This window comes from Sinocyclocheilus rhinocerous, unplaced genomic scaffold (genome assembly GCF_001515625.1).
Source record: "Sinocyclocheilus rhinocerous isolate Xijiao unplaced genomic scaffold, SAMN03320098_v1.1 scaffold397, whole genome shotgun sequence".
Lineage (NCBI taxonomy): Eukaryota > Metazoa > Chordata > Actinopteri > Cypriniformes > Cyprinidae > Sinocyclocheilus > Sinocyclocheilus rhinocerous.
The window spans coordinates 558,224-574,901 of record NW_015663491.1 but is presented as its reverse complement, the minus strand read 5'-3'; the positions used below and the strand labels follow the sequence as shown (position 1 = coordinate 574,901).

General features: G+C 35.3%; 2 protein-coding genes across 4 annotated transcripts in view; both read right to left on the bottom strand.

Annotated features, from left to right (window-relative positions):
* Positions 1-721, bottom strand: part of LOC107728845 (protein furry homolog) — a 69,395-nt gene extending 68,674 nt beyond the window's left edge. The window contains exons 1-2 of one of the 2 annotated variants that reach the window (XM_016539130.1): positions 620-721; positions 6-68 (exon numbers count right to left, since the gene is read on the bottom strand). The gene's annotated coding sequence lies outside the window, so the exon portion shown is untranslated. The remainder of the gene's footprint in view (positions 1-5; positions 69-619) is intronic. The other variant, XM_016539131.1, reaches the window with a different exon arrangement.
* A 991-nt stretch (positions 722-1,712) lies between these two features.
* The window catches only part of rxfp2a (relaxin family peptide receptor 2a), a 54,316-nt gene continuing 39,350 nt past the window's right edge, over positions 1,713-16,678 (bottom strand). For both annotated transcript variants that reach the window (XM_016539197.1, XM_016539198.1), the window contains exons 9-18: positions 15,327-15,401; positions 13,190-13,261; positions 9,758-9,829; positions 9,518-9,589; positions 8,926-8,997; positions 8,754-8,825; positions 8,427-8,656; positions 4,417-4,827; positions 3,489-3,707; positions 1,713-2,875 (exon numbers count right to left, since the gene is read on the bottom strand). In XM_016539197.1, coding sequence (XP_016394683.1) covers positions 2,610-2,875; positions 3,489-3,707; positions 4,417-4,827; positions 8,427-8,656; positions 8,754-8,825; positions 8,926-8,997; positions 9,518-9,589; positions 9,758-9,829; positions 13,190-13,261; positions 15,327-15,401 — 1,561 coding nt within the window. In that variant the 3' untranslated portion in view covers positions 1,713-2,609. The remainder of the gene's footprint in view (positions 2,876-3,488; positions 3,708-4,416; positions 4,828-8,426; positions 8,657-8,753; positions 8,826-8,925; positions 8,998-9,517; positions 9,590-9,757; positions 9,830-13,189; positions 13,262-15,326; positions 15,402-16,678) is intronic.

Below are 16,678 nucleotides of genomic sequence, written 5' to 3'. Positions count from 1 at the left end.
CTTACCTTGTTTAGACAAAGGTGGAGGAGGCGATTACTGCCATGCAGAATACAAAATCATCCAATTTCCTGAAGGTAAAATATAATATCGTTGATGCTTGGTCGTGACGAACTGTGTCACGAGTAGATGTGTGTCTCAAAAGCGCGTAAAAGTAAACCACATTTTTTAAATATTTACGTCACGCGCGGAATTTCAGCGTATCGTTGACAAAAGCTGCACACGCCGTGCTGCCCACAAATGCCGTCTAGGTAGGCAGCACACTCGGTTTTGAGCACAGCCATCCACTATTACATTGTCATCATCACCGCAGACGTCTATCTCGATTACAGCTACATGTAAATTAACGTTACATTTATTCTGCTTCGTGAACCCAGAACGCCGATGCCAAGCATTTAGAGAACACAAGATATTTGTAATTATGCAAGTGACAATTTGAAGCCAAATCTGTTGTGTTGTGTTTGTTATCAACAACAGACAAACAAACACAATCTGTGCTGGTGGTCTGGCCTTCCTCACGGCTTCTTCGTCAATTTTAGGCGGTTTCACAAATGAAAGAGCACTGGAATGAAAACACGATTACATTTCACACCGTAAAAGCATCGAGCACAAAACAGAATACCTTGTGTGTTCGTGTATAGCAGTTTATATGGTCATATCTTTATCCAAGCGTCGTCGCTCAATTCTGTTATTTTCACTTCACTGGTCTTGCGTCTCCTCGCATCGACTGACAGAAAAAGACGGCCGTTGAGGATGGCGCAGCTCCGCCCTTGGCGACCAATCAAAGCGCAGATATTTACCAAAGGAGAGAAATGGAGATCGCTGATTGGCTCAGAAGCAAGCCCGTCTGTTTCCTTCCATCAACTAGGTTCTGGAGCGCCTGGATGGATGCTGCTGGATACTGACAGGTGCACAGTGGCAAACAACCCAGACAAAAAGCATCAAATGTAATATTTTAATGGAGTCTACCTTTAAAAGAGCACAATTTCATTATTAACCGCTCCCAATGCAGTTTGAAAACATGTTGTAATTTAATCGCGTAGTACCAATGGTACAAAACTGATTATCAGAATGTTCACAGCACCGACTTTACATAAGCAAAAATGTATACACTACCAGTCAAAAGTTTGGAATATTTTTTTAATAAGTCTTATGCTCACAGGGCTGCATTTATTTGATAAAAAATTCAAAACTGTGTTAAATGATTATGATTAATTTTCAATATGCTGTTTTGTGTCTGTTATCAATTAGGCTGCTATTGTTTCTCAATTATTAATAATGGTTTTTATTATTATTAATACCGAAAACAGTTTTTGCTGCTTAATTGGATCATGTGCAAATTGTAATAAGCCTTGGGGAGCATTAGAGACTTCTTTCAAAAACATTTTGAAAAACTATTGACCAGCAGTGTACGCTGTGTGTGTGATATACGTTATGAAAAACTGCACAAACATGAGAATTTGAGAAAGATCACTCATTCATGGGGTATTTTGTCTTTTATGATAATTTATAAACAATCAACAGGCTTTTTTTACTAAGAGTTTAAAAACACTGTCATACAACGATTGAAGTACACTGAAAAAAATGATTAATTGAATTTACTAAAAAAAATTTAAGGTAAGTGGTTGCAATCCATTTATTAGCTACATTTAAATAAACTAATTTAGTTGACTAACTTTCAAAAAAAATTTTTAATTAAATGTAGCTAAAATAAATTGTTTGTATAATTTTTTTCAGTGTACAAGGATATCCTTGACTTGCTAGAGTCACTGGTAGATGGACTTCAGATTGTCAATTATACATTGCTTGTTAAATTCCATGAGCATTCAAACTATTAACATATTTACATCTGACTTTGAATATTTGTTCACATATCTTGAGGTGGGTAGAAAAAAATCCAACTTATAAATAGTCTACATGAGTATAAATATGAAATGCTTTCACATCATTGTAAAAAAAACAACAACAATGTATTATCTTATATAACTGAATGATATGCACCACTTTATCTTGATTGCATGCTTCTGTTCAGTCAGGAATGATTTCGAGGCATTCCCTTTAATGTGTCTTTTCTGTGAAATGGCAGAGCAAGCATTAAAAAAACCTTTGCTGTATATTACAAATAACTTCTCAAATTCAACCTCAAAACCACATATCAAAACATTTCCATTAAAAAATGCCCTTCATGTAAATAATGCTTTAAAGTTCCTTGGATCCCTCTAAGATGTGTTCTGCAGTAAATACTGACAGTCTTGTGCATTGCGTTTTGTAGTCATTGATTTTCTTCTTTAAAATGATTTTGAGACAAACAACAAGCTCAGCTCAGGGGCTGTGAGTCAGACATGGCGTTTAGGGAGGAAATGGACGCTGGAGGGGTCCGAGGCTCTCGTCTAGCTAAAGTGATCAAAAATGCTTCTCCTAATGAAAAAAAAAAAAAGTGAAGCTAGAGTCATGTGTCTAGAAAGAGCACTCCATACTGCAACCCAAACGGCAAGAATCACAGTTCCATCCTTTCACCTAAATTGTTCCAGCAAAGACCGTCATTCTCCTGTCTGAACATAGATAATGATTATGATAGGCTACAGTATGATACCATTTACTCACTGACTCTTTCACCCATATTGGTTATCCATGTCTGCCAAAGACAGTCGTGGCAAGGAAATTTTTGCAGGGTATTCAGCATTGCGAGAGGTCTCCATGTAGATGGTGGAGCTGGTGAGACTCTTACGGTCTTTCTTTGACGCCGAGCGCCGCTGCCAGCGGCAAAGGAGAAGCTCCACCTGCTCTCTGAAGAAACTGGTGGTCAGGGTGTAGAGAATGGGGTTAAGAGCACTGTTGATTGGAAGAATGAAAATCACCACCCAGGAGTTTATTGTCCCTGCAGAGATAAACATAGGGCATTCATGTTAACAACAGAAGAACTGATTGTACTGATAATCTTAAATTCTGTAATACACTGGGCCAGAGGTAGCTGGGTCATTTTCAGAAAAAAAAATTTTCCTACTACTGCTGAACTTTTATTTGAATTGTATTTATTTTATTTTAAAGTCAAGGCCTAAAATGCCAGGAACAAATATTTATTGTTACAAATTTAAAACTGTTATTTTAATATACAACTCATATTAGTTTTTTGTGCGCCTTATTATAAATCGCACATTATAACTGAAGATATTTGTCTTTCAAAAAAATTTTTTTTTTTGTGCCAGCTGAAATAAATTCAAAATGTTACAGGGCTGAAGATCTGTGCAAAATGTCTAATCCCAGTCTTATAGCTAGCCACCGTCATTGCACTATACATTATTCACCATCAGTATTCATGAACAATATTTTCTGTAAAAACTTTATAACTACAATGTTTTTCACCACAACAGAGGTCAAAATGCAAATGTAATAAAATACTGATAAAGAAACTTGCCTCTGTTTTAACTACAGCATGTAAAAAATAAAATAAATAAAAAATCATTCCACCAGAGGATATACAGGTTACATACCTGGAATATCAACATTTAGCAGAGAGAGTGTTTTGACCAAAAATATGGGTATCCAGCAGAGGGCATCAGAGAACACAATAAAGAAAAAGCGGTTGGCCACAGCCACATCTTTGTGTAGCCGACTGCGCACATCTGTGGCATTGATGCCGGTTTTACAAATGGAACAGAACATGCTGGAGTAGGAAATGACAATCACCAAAAACGCCACCAGATTAAGACCTGTAAATACAAAATACACAAATATTTCAGGATGTGCACGAGGACTGACATATAGGAAAGTGATTATTTGAATTGTGGATACTCAATTTAGGGTGACCAGACATCCCTGTGTACTCGAGAATTTACGGTTTCATGAACTAAAAGTTTAAAAGAATTTTTTTTTTTTTTAAATATTATAAATGTTACTGTCACTTTTTAACAATTTAATGCATCCTTGCTGAATAAAAGTATTAATTTCTTATAAAAACAGAAAAAAAAAATCATTACTTGCCCCAGACTTTTAAATTGTAATGTATCACAATATATCCACAAAAATATTATGCAGCACAACTGACAGCAACATTGATAACAATAAGAAATGTTTCTGGAGTACCAAATCAGCATATTAGAATGATTTCTGAAGGATCATGTGACACTGAAGACTGGCAGTAATGACAGCTGAAAATACACTTTGCCATCAAAGGAAAGAATTACATTTTAAAACATATTCAACTTGAAAACAGTTATTTTAAATTCTTGATGTTTCAAAATATTATTTTGATAAAACAAACTCAGCCTTGGTGAGCATAAGAGACTTCAAAATCAACAAAAAAATCTTAATTATTTCAAACTTTTGACTGGTAGCATATATTACATTCATAGAATAATTAAAACTACTAAATACATGAAAACACATCAGTAAATATCAAATCTGTGAAATGATTCGAACCTAGAAATATCCCTGTGGAGTATCCTTTGGCTGTTGGTTTCTCCAGCCTATCAGAGTGCAGAGGAAAACAAACTCCATTTCGCCCATAATAGTTCCCAAACAGGTCTTCATTTAGCAAGGGAACAGCTGCTATGACAAATCCCAGAATCCAGATGAAGGCCAGAACCAACACTGTCTGCAGCTTCCCAGGCCGCAGATGGCTAAACGGGAAAACGATGACTAGGAACTTCTCTAGTGTCAAGTAGGTGAGGAGGAGAACCGATACTTCAGAGGAGAGCATGGCAAGAAAGCCAATCGTTCGGCATTCCACGCTATCCATCCAGATAAGAGCATTCCGGTTATATTTGCCCCGAAATTTCACATCAAATATCCCCAGGAAGAAGAGATAGACTCCCATCAGACAGTCAGCAACTGAAAAACATTAAAGCAAAAGAATCAAAACAATGACAATGATCCTCAAGCATGTGATAGAGTGCTTAGCACAATGAAAAAACTGTAGGCTTCTACACATAAACGTAACGTGAAATCTGTACCAGCCACAGGAAGATAACTTGATTTGTTCCTCATCCAAGTTCTTCAATCCTCATTTCATAACTTTACAATGAAAGTCAGCATCTGTACTGATTGTGAAATTGCTATGTCTGGTATCATCAGGTCACTACATGTTGGTTTACATTGATTTAAAACAGTAGTGACTAGCCCCTGCTGTATAAATCTGTGCAATGGATATGAATCTTGACAGCACAAATTCTGTTCCTCATTACCAATACAAAAACAAACTCACAGTGTGACCAGAAGTGACTTGAAGTTCCTTGCCAGTTTATTTTAGGCCTTTCTATTCTGAGGTGTGAAATATTTGACAACTGCTCATTTTCTGGTTCGCCCACAATAAATTTAGGAAAACTGCAGCTGTCACAAAAGCTTATGACAAAAGAGAACATGTTTAATGTGAATAATATATAAACGCATCCTTGTTCATTATAGTTTGAAAGAGTACATCATGAATCAGAGCCAGACAATGGTAACACCATCTGTGGTAGCAGGCGATCTTTGATTCTGACAGCTTAGCAAAGGTGAGCACAGGGAGACTATTCATGTCAGCAAACAGTCAAAGGTAAAGGCCAAGCTCCTGTTCCCACTTGAACACACTGAAGCGGCTGAGTTTAACAGAACAAGCACAGACAGAGACTGTGAATGTGACACCAGTAAATAACAACCCTCTGTGATCACAATGACCTTCATCTGACACATCTTGGGAAGAGAGTAATATCATGCAGCTCAACAGGACAATCATTCATTCAGATTATTTTGTCTGCACGCTTACAATTGAATTATATTCAGTACATCAATAATTAATATGTATAATAAAAAGTTACATAAATCAAATATAAAATCGAATTAATTGCACTCCTACACACATATACACTTTTTAATTTAATGAATTATATGTAAAAATCAATATATAATATTCAATTACATAAATTAAAGTTTATATTATATATTTAGTCATTTAGCAGACGCTTTTATCCAAAGCGACTTACAAATTAGGAAAATAGAAGCAATCAAAATCAACAAAACAGCAGTAATATGCAAGTGCTGTGACAAGTCTCAGTTAACGCAGGGTTATATATATATATATATATATATATATGATAAATAAAAAGATAAGTCAAAAGAATTGAAAAATAATAGAAAATGCTAGTGTTAGAGGGTCATTTTTTATAATAAATAAAAAGAAAGCAAGGATTTAGACTAGAAATAGAATAGAGAGTGCAAGTGATAGAGGGTCAAGTTTTTTCTTTTTTTTTATAAATATAATTAATATAATTAAATGTATGCAAATAAAACTTTCAATTATTCACAGTATATATAATATGCTGTAATACAATAAATTAAAGCCATCTTTAGCTAACATTAAGTCAGAATTCTTACCTTGATTTTAAAAAATTCGGATGCTATATAAATAAAAAGATAAGTCAAAAGAATTGAAAAATAATAGAAAATGCTAGTGTTAGAGGGTCATTTTTTATAATAAATAAAAAGAAAGCAAGGATTTAGACTAGAAATAGAATAGAGAGTGCAAGTGATAGAGGGTCAAGTTTTTTCTTTTTTTTTATAAATATAATTAATATAATTAAATGTATGCAAATAAAACTTTCAATTATTCACAGTATATATAATATGCTGTAATACAATAAATTAAAGCCATCTTTAGCTAACATTAAGTCAGAATTCTTACCTTGATTTTAAAAAATTTAAAATAATTATTATAGATTTTATTATAGATTTATTAATTTATTACATTGTTTTATCATTAATAATAATGTACAAATGATACAAATGTGACCCTGGACCACAAAACCAGTCTTAAGTCGCTGGGGTATATTTGTAGCAATAGCCAAAAAAACATTATTGTTTTTCAAAATTATTGATTTTTTTTTATGCCAAAAATCATTAGGACATTAAATAGAGATCATGTTCCATGAAGATATTTTGTAAATTTCCTACTGTAAATATATCAAAACTTAATTTTTGATTAGTAATACGAATTGCTAAGAATTTCATTTGGACAACTTTAAAGGCGATTTTCTCAATATTTAGATTTTTTTGCACCCTCAGATTTCAGATTTTCAAATAGTTGTATCTCGGCCAAATATTGTCCTATCATAACAAACCATACATCAATGGAAAGCTTTTTTGTTCAGATTTCAGATGATGTATAAATCTCAATTTCAAAAAATTGACCCTTATGACTGGTTTTGTGGTCCAGGGTCACAAATGTAGTATCAAAAAAATAACCCCAATAACCTATCCGTGCCCTTATCTTGATGTTTGGAAAAACTTCCTCTGCCACAGATTTACTAAAGTATTAGTAGATGTGCTTATTGTTCGGTACATCAGGAAGTGATCGGACTGTGGAACAGTCTGTAACTTTACCCTTTAAATAAGTTCCAAAATGCATATAACATTCAAACGAGCTAGCTTATGAAGACAAACTTTCTTAATAGGATTACATATGCATGCATAAATGCTGAGGAACAAACAATCAAACATGCACAAGTATATACACAGACACAAAAGCAAACCATATCATAATAGGCTTAACTGTCAACTTCCACTATTCAGATAAATTCCTTTACCTATTGTTAACCTTGGCTTGTCCACTAATACCCCAATTCATGAAAGCTGCATATCTGGGCATAGTTTCTCTCCAAGGATTTTTTTCTTTCTTTCTTTCTTTTTTGCTATTGCAGAATGTCTAGCCAAACGTTTTTGGAGTTATTTTTTTTTAAGTCTGGCCATGAGGACTTTTATGATACTGTTACAGACAGATGACAGTGTGAGTGCTTGCATTTGTGTTGGTTGCAACAAGTTACGAATAATAATAATAATTATTATTATTATTATCTATATATTAGATTGCTAAATATAGCTGAATTATAACTCAATAATAATACAATAATAACTAATTTCGTTATTAATTAGTCTGGTCTTATTTAAATAAGTTAAATTTAAAAATAATATAAAATTAATAATAATAATAAATTGTACTTTTTAATTAAATATATGAAGTTTACAGAACAAAAACCAGACTGATCTGTAATGAAGTTACTGGATTATTATTATTAATCCAGTTCATTTCAATTTTATTTGTAGAGTGCTTTTCACAATGCATATTGTGTGTAACATATTGAGTGTAACATGTTTTCACTGTTACACTCAGGAAGTAATCTGTTATTTGTCAGAGTAATATCCGTATGGTTGTAGTAGCTATAAGGTAATACAGGTTATGTGTTAGCATCACGTAATCAGTTAAGCAGACATAATGAATATGTTAGATGATTACAGCTTGTGATCATAATGACTACAATATAAGGTTAGTATCTGACAATTTTGTATGTCAATCCGAGGCTGGCGTCATCCAAAGTCATCATCTTCTTCTTCTTTTTATTATTATTATTTTTGCATTCAATGTAATCAAAATTATCAACAGTTTCAGCTGTACTTACAACACAGGACTTTGATGCAGGCTGCATGCAGGTTGTTCTCTGCTCTAATGAAGGAGCGCATTCCGATAACAAAGAGATTCCCAAAGCAGGTGATGAAGGCCATAACCCAGACGGACACCCGCAGAACATGGCTGGCTAACAGGTCTTCCACTGATGAAATGCCATCTGTATTAGGTTTACATTTCCGAACATGTGGGGCATAGGAACAATACTGAAAATCCTTAAAATATCTAAAAAAAAAAGAGAGAAATGCACAAATAACACATTATAGCTGAGCATCCTGCTTATGCAGCTTAATAAGCAGACCACACAATGAGAGGTACATACATGTGGGACAAGTTCCCCATGGGAAGAAACATCTTGGTGGTTATATCAGGAATTTCAATGCCCTCCAAACTTCTGTTAAACACACATGAACGTTGTATTTAATGTAACACCTACTAATAGGGTCTTAAAAGACATTCTTTTGAAAAGCAGATCATGCAGTGCTGATACTTACAGAGACTGAAGTTGGACTAGGTGATCGAAGTAGCTGGCATGAATATGGAGTGAAGGATTATGGGATATGTTCCTGCAAAATTAAATGGAATATGTCAGCCAAAAATTTTAATTCTGATTATTTCCTGATCAAATTCCAAATCGGTTTTTCTTTAAACAGAATTTTTAAAGGTACAAAAAAGGACATGAAACACTCATCTGCTAAATTCAAAGTCTTCTGAAGACCATCAGTTTTTTGGCATCAATAATGTCAACACACCATTTTTGATTGAAATGCAGATGTATGCTACAAATGAGCTTAGGTGAACTTTGGTGAGGCTCTAAATACAGCTAGAATACTTTTATTGTGCTTTTTTTTGGGAGGTTGACAGCTCTCAAATGAAGACTTGTTTGTTCCATGGAAGAAATAACAGCACACAGGCTTGGAAGGACATGAGGGTGAAAGAATGACAGAATTGTTCCTTTTGGGGTGAAATATCCCTTTAAAAAAAACTTTATTTCATAGTATTGTGGTGCTGTTTATTGCATTGCGTGCACTGACCAATTCAACACTTTTGAAATAAACGATGTGACTTGATATGTGCATGACTCACAGTTTCTGCAGATATTGTAAACTCCTGAAAGTGTTTTTAGGAAGATCGGAAATTCTGTTACAAGACAAATCTCTAAAAAATATTAAGAAGGAGAAACAAATACATCAGTTAGATAAGTGAAATCCATGTGCATAGAAAGCGATCTCAATTAGGATGTCAGTGCATAACATTTAAACAAAGTTATCACTCTCAAATCCCAAGATTTCATATCCTTTCCAGATTATGTGCTGCGGTACTCACAGTTCAACCAAAGATCCAAGAGAATGAAAGGTGTTTTCTGGAAGGATCTTGATTTTATTGTCATGCAGTGATCTGGGCATAAAAATTGAGAGAACAAAATTAATGTTACTTTCCAATGAGACTAAACTACACCATTTTCATTGTTGTGGAAAGCCTCAAAGAACAGCCACTGGCCTGTGAAACAGCCAGATGATAACGAAATCTTACTGCTTTCTGCTGCATTTTCCAACTTATTTGTCCAGCAAGGGCAAGCTGACCCTATTTGCAGAGATACCCATCTCACCATGAAAGTCTCATTTAAGATATGTCTGACACTTCCCCACATCTATTACAATAGAGAATGGCACATCTAAATAACAAACTAATAGAGCCTTGAGAAACGCCTGGAAGGGGTATTGTTGTTGGCTTCAGAGACGTCGGTCTGTCCGCATAACCCTGACAGAATCTTTCTGTCTTCACACCGTTCCTGGGAGACATTCTGCTTTCATCTTCAACAGTTTTAGGAGGAAATCAGGACTATGGCTGCAAAGGAGTATAATTCACAGGTGCTCTCTGAGAAACTGGGATTAGATTGCCCTAATTTTATTCTCAAAATGTAATCAACCAAAAACTAGTCAGCCCGCAAATAAACATCCCAAGGTAAAAACTGATGGGTTAAAACTGCAGTGCAGCTCTATAGCTTTTCTTCAAGTAATATCAGTTGCATCAAACATCATGGTAACACTTCATTTTAGGGACCAATACTCACTGTTGTTAACTAGTTGCTGCATATTACTAGCATATTGGTTGTTTATCAGTACTTATAAACCACATATTAATGCCTTATGCTGTATGGCCATATTTTAGATCCTTTAATCCCACCCCATACCTAAACTTGACAACTACCGTACTAACTATTAGTAAGCAGCAAATTAGGAATTTGTTCAGGGAAAACTCTTAGTTAACAGTGAATAATAATGAATGTGTGTTCCCTATTCTAAAGTGTCACCAACTTCATACATTTCCCCAAAGCAAAACGAGAAGTAAAAAAAAAAACATTCAGAATTATCTCAAAAAGGGCTGGCATTATAAAAACATATAGGCTAATGTTTTTGACAAAACATTTTATGTCAAAACTGGAGACTTTTCGACATATTCTTCACAAAAATTCGACATCTTAGGCCCAGTCCAAACACAAACATCAACACAGTTGAGCAAAGCTAGTTCTCAGTCTGTGGTAGACGATGTGAGTTTGTTTTGGTGTACTGCAAAATGCCAGTAATTTACAAAAGGAAAGTTATGTGTGGCCAAATATAGTTTAGTTATAAATGATAAAAAGAAGGCTTTAAAAAGATCGGTATCGGTGATCGGTATCGGCAGATACTGCTTTCTGTGATCGGCGATCGGTGATCGGCCTCAAAAATCCTGATCGGAGCATTCCTAATGTATTCGTACCGAAAAATTTTGCTGCGGGTCTTTAGGTTCGGTACATGTGTACTGAACAAATGCAGCATTGTTTTAACCACTGCACAAGTGAAAATTCATCGGAAATTTCCAGTTTTATATATTGTTACTTTTAATAAGAATCAAAGTATCATCTTTCAAATTATGTCCGTTTTATTTCAGGAAATCAAACAATAAATGCTGTTTTGACAGTCTTTGATGTGGCAAGACAGATCACTGTATAAACACCTCAGGAGCGCAAGTTAGAGGTCTGCATTCCTGTGGCCCGACCGGATTTTTTGCGCTGTGGGATTAAATTCCCGAATAAAACGCGGTAGCGGTCGGTAACTCTGGTGTAATTTGAACGGGAGCGGGCAGTCTAACAATATCCCGTTCCCGACGTCCATTTAGAACAGCATATCTGCGCTTTATTCTTATTGACCACCGGTACAGCTTGCGCTCAGGATGCACGCATGCTTTAAACGTCACGCGTTTTATTTGCGTGGTCTGTGCGCAGCATGTGCATAACGATGCTCAGAGCAGGCTGTGCCGGTGGTAAATATACGGCCCTCAGACAGAACAGGCAGGTTGTCGATGAGTGACAGAGCAGAATAAGGAAGGAGCAAAGTGTGGATGCGCTGTCCTTGAAGGACAATCAACTCGGTTTTGTTTATATTTTGCTTAGCCTATAATTTTAAATGAACGATGTCGTATTTATTTATTTTTCTCTGCGACACTTTTCCTACTGTGTTAACAGAAAAATGTCAAATGAATTTAGTATTTTTGACACAAGACCAATAAAAATAGCTAATAGGCTATTTTTGTACAACCTACATTTTTATTTTTTTTCTCTCTGCGACACTTTTTCCCTATTGTGTTGTCAATGTTAAACGAATTGTATCCTGACAAGATGAATAAAAATAAGAAATAGCCTACAATTTTTGTACAACATTTTTATTTTCTCTGACACTTTTTTCCTACTCTGTTGCATAAGATATTAAACGAATTTTTGTCTTTTTATATAATTCATATAAATTAAAGTCAATAAATTCAAGACTCTTGACAAGACGAATAAAATAACACACAATTTTGTGCAGACTACACTTTTATTTGTTAGCCTATCTCTCTTTCTTTCAGTAGAGGAAATTTAAATGTGAGATTCTGGAAACGAGATTTAAATTTAGCGGGAACGGTCGGGTCGGGAAGAAAATTATTCTAAGCGGACAGCGGGTGAACAAAGAGTGAATATATAGCGGGAGCGGGTGGGTGCGGAATAGAACCTTGCAGGAGCGGGCGGGAGCGGGACTAAAAAAACAGTCCCGCGCAGACCTCTAGCGCGAGTTAACGTGATCTTGTTAATACTAGTTTTAACGTGAAAAAAACATGAATGAACATCTCATGCCTCATGTAATCATCTAATATACTCATATTATTTTACTTTACCTGTTAGTGATGTCTTAATTATTTAATGTGTTTAAATAAATCTGTTACGAAACAAGTTATGACAGCCACTGTGTAAATGAATATATTTTAACAACAAATATAAATTTTTGTAATTTACAAGTTAATTTAAAAATTGCATTATGTGCAATTTACATGTTTGTATTAAACTTTTTGAGTGTTGATAATTATATTTAAAAATAAATAGTAATTAAATTTAAGTTTGGGCTCTGTTGTTAACTGTAACCTTACAGTAATGTAAAAGGGCTCCCTAAAGTTTGCAGACACTCACATGTTGATGACTAACCAAGAAAAAGCATTTCCTTTTAGAGATATACCGAGGATTAAAAAAACATGTCTGAGATCCAAAACCGACATTGTAAACTAAAACAGACATCTGTACCACATTCAATTAAATTGACTATTAAATCAAACTCACTGCCATGTTGCCATTTTAAATTGTGATGCTGGCATCAATATATGTATAGCCATCATGTAAAACAATGAAACCAACTAATAAGACGTAACAGTGGATTGTGGCTGAGGGTAAATGCAAATGAAAACACTTACAGCACTGTGAGCTCGGTGCAGGTCTTCAGAGTGGAATAATTCAGCAACTCAACGTGGTTCTCAGTGAAGTCCCTGCGAGGAAAGATAAGCCAAGGAAAAGAAAAGAAAAAAAAACAGCTGTAAATTAAAAATACGTATAAATCCTGACTTCAGGACATGAGAGGAAGACGACGTGTACACTGACGACTGGGAAAACTCATCCCACTGCTCTGCCTGCAACAACAACAAAACAATTTGATCAAGAGCCACAGGTGCTTGACATGAATAAGCTTGCCTCATGAAGGCCCACGCCAAAGTTGTTCATTCAGCGAGCACCTTGTTGAGAGGAGGTGCCTGACTTTGCTAGTACCGCTTTTAGCTTTTATCTCAGAACTGTCAGGCTGGGCTAGCAGATAGCAAATTGTCATTCAGTGGCGAGAGTATTGCAGCATGATTGAGCTGCTTGCATAGGTAACGTCAGAAATCACAGCGAACGTAGTGATGTCCATTGTCAGTCTCTTTCTGCACTGACTATAATTACCAGAGTGAACTGTCCATAGAAAAGGTGAAAATGAGTCCTAAGTGCTCATTATGAAGGGAGAGACGCCCGAAAATTCGCAAACGACACATTTGGCAAAGATACAGGCACTTTGAGAGGAGTTTTTATCGTTAACTCAAGATTTGTGACAGTCAATGTAGTCAGACCTGCATGTGCTAAATAGCACAAGCAGCTTAATCTGGCCTATTGTGCGCTATAAACAAGTGTTTGTCTGACATGTTAAAAAAGAAAACAGTTTGTTTTGTTCTCACTAACCTGAAAAACTGGCAGATCTAGATATTATTTCATCCCCAAAAGCACTCGTTGTATCACCCGGTACCTCGTAAACATGACTTTGTTTCCAAGTAGACTGATAAAAAACCCTGTGTGCCCTTACTCCAGGAAGCTGCTTAAAATCTGCCAATCAGATTAAAGCTTGCCAGACACAGAAAATGCTTTCCAGTTTTGTGTGCAGTATGCATCAGACGGTCAGTAATTTGGCCTGGGGGGCAGTCCGTGGGTGTCCTGTCTAAGAAAAATCAGGCTTTAAGGTAATTGTTGACTATAAAACTTGAGCGAACACATCTTTAAAGCTTTTGAGTGTGGTCTTCTCTGCATGGTTCATCTAAGCAAAGTAACCGCTAGCAGCCTAAGCTATATTAAGTGGTTTTGCTTGGACAGCTGTGGAATTTCACTGATGTGCTGATATGATTTATACCGAGTGAGATTTTCTCAATTCAGGACACTAGAGAGGATTATGATGAGGTATCATTTGTCTGGAGTTCAGAGACCACACACACTAAGTGTTAGAGACTTTAGAATGACCTATTCAAATAAACCAAAGAGCCTGATGACTAATAAACTAATGGGCATGCAGGAATAAATACATGCATACAAAGATATACAGACACTTACACAGCATTAAAAAAAAAAAACTTCTCAGAGTACCAAATCTTTCCAAATAAAGGCCTTATTTTTACTCTCCCTAATCAAAATGCACATGTACAGAAATAAATGGACTTTAACACTATTTAACACTAAAAACTTTAACACTATTAAAGTATCATGCACAAACACTGGAAGTTTAGCTTGTTGTGTCAAGAACATTCAGTGAATTATATTGATTTAATCACAGGTAGGCTTACTGTGATGCCTTATACAATTGCAAACCCAGCAGAGCTCTTTTTTATTTCCTCTAATGAGCCTTTAACATGTTGCTTGTGTGCCAGAAATAAATTCACCCTCTGATGCGGTCCACGACAGTGAATGGTTATCTAAAAGCCATTTTATGTTAGATCTTTTTTACTCATAATTCTACAAAATTCTTTATATTTTAGTGTGTACCTCAAATAACATAAACCTCAAAATACACCATTTTGAATTAAATGGAAAAAGAAATCTTTTTTTTCTTTTGTCATGTCATCATATATTTAGAAAGGGCCCATACACAACTGATGACAACTACTGGCACAGCGTAAACCACTCTCAGAAACACGTACTCATACTGATGATCTTCTGTTTGTACACTGTTGTTCATATTAGAAAAGGGTACGGATGATTTTATTCTATACTTTGTGTATGTATGAGGTGAAAAAAGGGTCAATAATAGGAGATACTCACAGCCAGCTGAGCAAGGGCATATGTTGACAGAGACTTGAATCGGGCAGCCACATCAGGGACGTGTTTACCATTGATCTGAAATGAATCAAAAATGAAAATCAACTACCTAAAATGTAAAATGGCAACACAGTCTTGATGTGCAGACTCTTTATTGCAGAAATGTAACAACCCCCCTGCAACACTTCCTCACATGACTGAATCAGTTTCAGAGAAAAAACAATCAAGGCTTTCTGCCAGAATAACTGTGTGCTATTAGGTGTCCTCTGTTTCACAAGCATAATTATCTGGAAATTGTGTTTGAAATGAGTTCTTGTAAATTGAGTTCTTAATTATTATCAACTAAATTTAAAACATTTAAAAATGAAAGGACATCATTAATTTAGTCCGAAACACCAGGAAATAAGACATTAAACTTAAACACAAGCAATACATAATTCATCTTATTATGCAAATTTAGAGAACAAATTTTTCTGTACTCATAAATGCAAGACTAATGGAGTGCTTGTTATTCAGTGGACATCTGCACAACTAATTTACAAAGTAGTATCTATTTCACAACAAATCACAAAAAAAAAGTTTGTGTTCAGCTCACATATTTATTTTAATGTGTGCTACCTTATTCTGTTCTACATGTCTGTCTATTTAGCAGTCTAGTACAGAGTGCGGAGTGTTACACCAATATGAACGCATCATTGGTCTCAAAGAATAATTTTCTGTAAATACAGACCCCGCAAGCTAAGCTTGTGCATATAGTGGCTAAATTGCAAACAGAGCCAGGCTGCTGGAAACCATTCAAGAGACATACTACCGTCATTTTAGCTATACCATAATCACAAAGCGAAATGAACTGGAGAAAACATTCCAGGCAAGCATACAATCTCTTTTGGGATGACTTCAGATATATATATATATATTCATTCATGAAAGGTAATCTCACAGGGGACTGTTCTTTGCAGCGATGCTTAATATCTCTATTACTAGTTAGCCATCCCTGAGAAAACTCTGGTTTTTATCAAGGTGGAGGAACATAAATGAAACCTTCATGAAACATGATTTAGTCATTCAATTATTCTTGACAAGCTGAAAGTGACATATAATATAATGTGAAATCATGCCATATATTTATTCATAGAGCTGTGATGGACAAACAAAAAGTGATAATTATGGGGGAGTTGACTAAAGATGTGCATTTGTACACACTGTCTCTGAGTTTGTTTAGATCCCGGTTCACTAAAGGAATTGTGCAAATTTTTGGGATGACTTCAGATATATATATATATATTCATTCATGAAAGGTAATCTCACAGGGGACTGTTCTTTGCAGCGATGCTTAATATCTCTATTACTAGTTA